The 5,390-nt window shown below is 28.8% G+C and overlaps 1 protein-coding gene across 1 annotated transcript in view; it reads left to right on the forward strand.

Moving 5' to 3' along the window:
- Positions 1-5,390, forward strand: part of LOC111641652 — a 47,160-nt gene that overhangs the window by 37,252 nt on the left and 4,518 nt on the right. Inside the window, exons 10-11 of the mRNA XM_023387853.1 lie at positions 3,058-3,132; positions 3,219-3,325. Of these exons, the coding sequence (XP_023243621.1) occupies positions 3,058-3,132; positions 3,219-3,325 (182 nt within the window). The remainder of the gene's footprint in view (positions 1-3,057; positions 3,133-3,218; positions 3,326-5,390) is intronic.

The raw sequence follows: 5,390 nt of genomic DNA on the forward strand, positions 1-5,390 counted from the left end.
AAAAGACTGTTTTTCTAATTAACAAAAATATTTGTTGCAAGGACCCGCTTCGCTGGGCAAAAAGTAACGATAGTGAAGATTAAGATAATTACATTATAGCCAATCTTACCCGTTTTTACAGAATGCAAGAAATAGGTCTCCCGTTTCCAGACTAATTAGAGAATTTTTACGTCCAGTCAAACGAACTATTTTCAATTTGATCAATTTTCTGAAACATTTACAATCGTTCTATAATCAAACCAATTCGGATTTAAAACGGTTCGAACATTTTTAAAATCGAAATAGAAAATCTTCGAAGTCAACCACCTTAATCCGGATAATAGAGGTCCCGATAATCGAGGTTCTACTGTATAATACCATTTTTACCTTTATATTTTTCCAAACCCTTACTTATATTGGATCTTAAAATCGCCTTTTCTTCATTAATTCCAGATAATTTTTGAATAACATTTTCCATATTAGCCACTATCGACAAGAGTCACCTTGGTATCAACACTGTAGTAATTATAATTGTAAAATTAATAGAAATTCTGTAAAAATATCGTATAAAATGGAAAACTGGTTTAAAAAACGAGTGGTAAAGTATTTTTGTATTGCTGAACGTGTAAATTTGTTAAATCAGAATATCGGTATAAATACTCATATGCTAGAAAAGATTTATTTGTATAAAATGGAAAAAGTTACTTGCTGTTGGATGATCCACCGATGAGCCTGTAACGGCGAAATGCATTTGGAGAGTTTTTTGAGAATTTTGGAAGTAATAAAAAATATAGAGTTGGTTAAAGTAAAGTATCTTTGTTAATTATTTGTCTGCTAATACAAATTACTCGAAATCGGTTAAAGACAGAGTGTTTATTTTACTCGTTTATCTTATCTAAAGATAATCTTTTATTTTTAGAAATTATATTTTTTAAAGTTATAATCAGCACAAATTTATATTGAGCAGAATATTCAAAATATGCAATATTTAACTATGAAGAACAGTGCAAAAAATCTCACTATTAGAGCAGCAGTAGTTCCAGTNTATTTCTTTCAATAGCTTCTTATTGTAAATTGTACAGCTTAAAAATTATGTCAATTTTTATCTAAACCAAACGATTGTTAAATTATATCGGGCTTTATTACTACTACTGTTATTGATTAAATGTTAATTAATTTGGCACTAGATGCAGGCGTTAACCGCCCTCTCTTGTAGTTGCTATGTCTGTTACACTGCTTCCGACGAAGGTTTGTGTGACGTAACTGGCAACTCAACTGCAGAGTAAGAGGAAGATGCAATACGAGTCCCTCTGAAAGTCGATTGTTTTCTTCCAGAACCTTCTCAATTAAATTAAAATCGTCCAAAAAAAGAACATAAAAACACTTAAATTTGATAAAAATGAAACCTAAATTTATTAAACATTTAGAAAAGATATAAAGGAAGATTAGATTATAATTTCAATTCATATCGATAGATTTTATGACACTTATCGATATTTATTACTTACTTTTCTATATTGATATATTTAAACTTCTAATTACTGTTACTTTATTGTTTTATCATTTAATTTGTAAAACATAAAATGTCTTTCTTTAATTAGTTCAAAAATGCTATTCACAAATTTAGTAATCATTTTTTCAGTTGTATCAGCTTTTCAATTTTCAATCAATTTTCGAACTTTAATTTTTTTAATATGAATTGTTGTTATTGAATTTTTCCGATTTTAATTATCATTTTATTACTTTCTGTAAAACACATATGTATACATTGAACATCTAATTCTTAGTATTTTTAAATATATTAGTGTTTCAAGATTTACTTGCTCCAGGAAGCTTTGTCGAAAATATCTGAAATTTAGCAGGGATTGATATTAGGGGATTAATGCTACTCTTTTGGTAGTTAATGATCAACGCAGTGAACGGATAGAGGGTAATCATGTGTCATATATCGAGTACCTTTGGAATTGATGAAGATTTTACTCCATATTAGCATTTACAGTATATATATATATATGTCACATTTCTATTCTTAAAATTAAACCTTTTGCATTTTATAATAATACAAGAACTGTTTTAAACAAAAGCTCATAATAGATAGCACCACATATTTATTTTTTACTGTAGGGAAACTAACACAAATCGTTGTTGGATTTTATTTTATACTAGTTGCAAGGACCCGCTTCGCTGGGCAAAAAGTAACGATAGTGAAGATTAAGATAATTACATTATAGCCAATCTTACCCGTTTTTACAGAATGCAAGAAATAGGTCTCCCGTTTCCAGACTAATTAGAGAATTTTTACGTCCAGTCAAACGAACTATTTTCAATTTGATCAATTTTCTGAAACATTTACAATCGTTCTATAATCAAACCAATTCGGATTTAAAACGGTTCGAACATTTTTAAAATCGAAATAGAAAATCTTCGAAGTCAACCACCTTAATCCGGATAATAGAGGTCCCGATAATCGAGGTTCTACTGTATAATACCATTTTTACCTTTATATTTTTCCAAACCCTTACTTATATTGGATCTTAAAATCGCCTTTTCTTCATTAATTCCAGATAATTTTTGAATAACATTTTCCATATTAGCCACTATCGACAAGAGTCACCTTGGTATCAACACTGTAGTAATTATAATTGTAAAATTAATAGAAATTCTGTAAAAATATCGTATAAAATGGAAAACTGGTTTAAAAAACGAGTGGTAAAGTATTTTTGTATTGCTGAACGTGTAAATTTGTTAAATCAGAATATCGGTATAAATACTCATATGCTAGAAAAGATTTATTTGTATAAAATGGAAAAAGTTACTTGCTGTTGGATGATCCACCGATGAGCCTGTAACGGCGAAATGCATTTGGAGAGTTTTTTGAGAATTTTGGAAGTAATAAAAAATATAGAGTTGGTTAAAGTAAAGTATCTTTGTTAATTATTTGTCTGCTAATACAAATTACTCGAAATCGGTTAAAGACAGAGTGTTTATTTTACTCGTTTATCTTATCTAAAGATAATCTTTTATTTTTAGAAATTATATTTTTTAAAATTATAATCAGCACAAATTTATATTGAGCAGAATATTCAAAATATGCAATATTTAACTATGAAGAACAGTGCAAAAAATCTCACTATTAGAGCTGCAGTAGTTCCAGTAAGTATAAAACAATTCAATATCCTATATTTATATAAACTAAAAATTCAGATATGAAAAATAAATTTATTTCTAAATATCTTTAGATTCCAGCACTTGTGGGATTGAGAGTAGAAGGAAATAAAATCGTGTTTTCAGGACACGGTTCAATCGCAAAGTTGCTTCTTACAATACAAGAAGTTCTGGGATTCAGGTATTAAAATGATTACTTTTAATAAATTATATGCAATATGAAAATTAGAAAAATTTTATGCAGGCTAAATAATAAAATGCAAAAATACTTATAACTTGATATATATTATATAGAAATTTAATTTGTAGCAACATATAATAAACTTAATAATGATGATGATAACTAATTGATTTCAGTACTGTAGTTATGAAGGCTATTTTAAGAATTATTTATATTTACGTTATTTTTGACTACTAACTCTATTCCAAATATGTCATATTTTATATACGATTATGTATGTATATAAATATATGTATATGTATCTATATACTTTATATACATGTATGGGGGATTCGAAAGGACAAAAGATGAGACAAATAAGATAAGGTCCATTTCCACACTAGAACTGTCCAGTCTACTTATGTCTGTCTCTCTCGTTTTCACTTATAGTAACTGGTCTTTTCTTACTCTCACACCAGGTAATTCTTTTCATTAAAACCATCATTCACACATTAGACAAGAGTTTTTTTTTTTTAATTCGAATAAACGGATATTCAAATCAATATATGCAAGATGACCATAATTAAAATGCAGCCTTTTAGAGTCTATATAGAAAGAACTGTTGAGAACTTAAGTAAATTTGTTATATTTGAAGTTCTGGCCACAGAATTTTTACTTTTTTAAAGCGATTAAATTCTTTTAAAATAAAAATTGTTGTTTTGTCATACAACTAAAAACAACTGACAAAAACAGTTATATAACTTACATCAGAAAATTATAAGTATTCTTGTTGCTCTTACTCTCAACACTTAAGAAAAATAATTATAAGTAAAAATGCTTGTAACATTGCTAATGTTACAAGCAATATATGAAACTAAAATTTTATTCTTGAGTTTTTAAGGTTTTAGCAACTAAGTAATTGCTTTTAATTCCATAGAAACATCGAACAATTTAAATCGTTCTTCGTTTCGAATTTAGGACTAATTGCAGAAACAAATAATTTTCACTGATTATCGAGTTTTATTTGTAGGCAGTGTAGATCTTAATAGAAACAAAATCACTTATTATTTAAGTCTCTGTTATTAGTTCCTGTCTTCAAAGTAGGCCTACATCAAATCTTAACAAGATCTTTGTTGGTTCAATATTTTAATGAAAGAATTGTTCGCTTTTACGTTCAGAATAAATTTTAAAAAATTTTCTGATCAGTTTGTAGTGACTTAAGGAAATATAAAAAGTATAATATTCGAAGTGTTGAACAAATTTGCTATTTGAATTCTTATTTTCCCTCTTACGTACTGTACATTGGCCAGAAAATTCATCGAATTTGAATGGTGAAGACTAATAATGCTTTAGGTGTAATTAAAAATTCATTGGTCGAATAATGAATGCAACAGTTAATCGAACAAGTCCTATATCCAGATTTGCTAACTGATCTGCTCATGTCTTCCCAATAAACTTTTCATATCCACCAGACAAGGAAAGTCCAAGGAAATCTTTTTGTACTTTGAAATATCGTATCGTGTTTATTAGAATTTCGCGAGTTGTTAAGTATTGTACAGTGGTTGAGGGCAGAGTACTAAATAAAAAGATATCTAATTTAGTGAGACTATATTTTAACTTTTTCTACATCTTTGAATAATGATGCAGTAGATGCGGAGTAGAACGATAACAAATGTAAGTTTGTTACTATTACCTGAAAGACAGAGTTGTGAAGTCTTTTATTAAACAACTAGCTGCAAGGACCCGCTTCGCTGGGCAAAAGGTAACGATAGTGAAGATTAAGATAATTACATTATGGCCAATCTTACTCGTTTTCACAGAATGCAAGAATTAGGTCCCCCGTTTCCAGACTAATTAGAGAATTTTTACGTTTAGTCAAACGAACTATTTTTAACGGTTCTGGAACGTTTACAATCGTTCTATGATGGAACCAATATTCGAATTTTATGTTCGAATTTAATTCGAACAAATTCGAACAAAACATTCGAAATAGAAAGCCACTTTCAACCACTTTCAGCCTCATATCTCCCGCACCCTTATAGCTATCGAGACACAACCACCCCTATGCACGAATGGAGACTTGGGG

Source organism: Centruroides sculpturatus, unplaced genomic scaffold (assembly GCF_000671375.1).
Source record: "Centruroides sculpturatus isolate CEXI.00-Female unplaced genomic scaffold, Cexi_2.0 scaffold1139, whole genome shotgun sequence".
NCBI lineage: Eukaryota > Metazoa > Arthropoda > Arachnida > Scorpiones > Buthidae > Centruroides > Centruroides sculpturatus.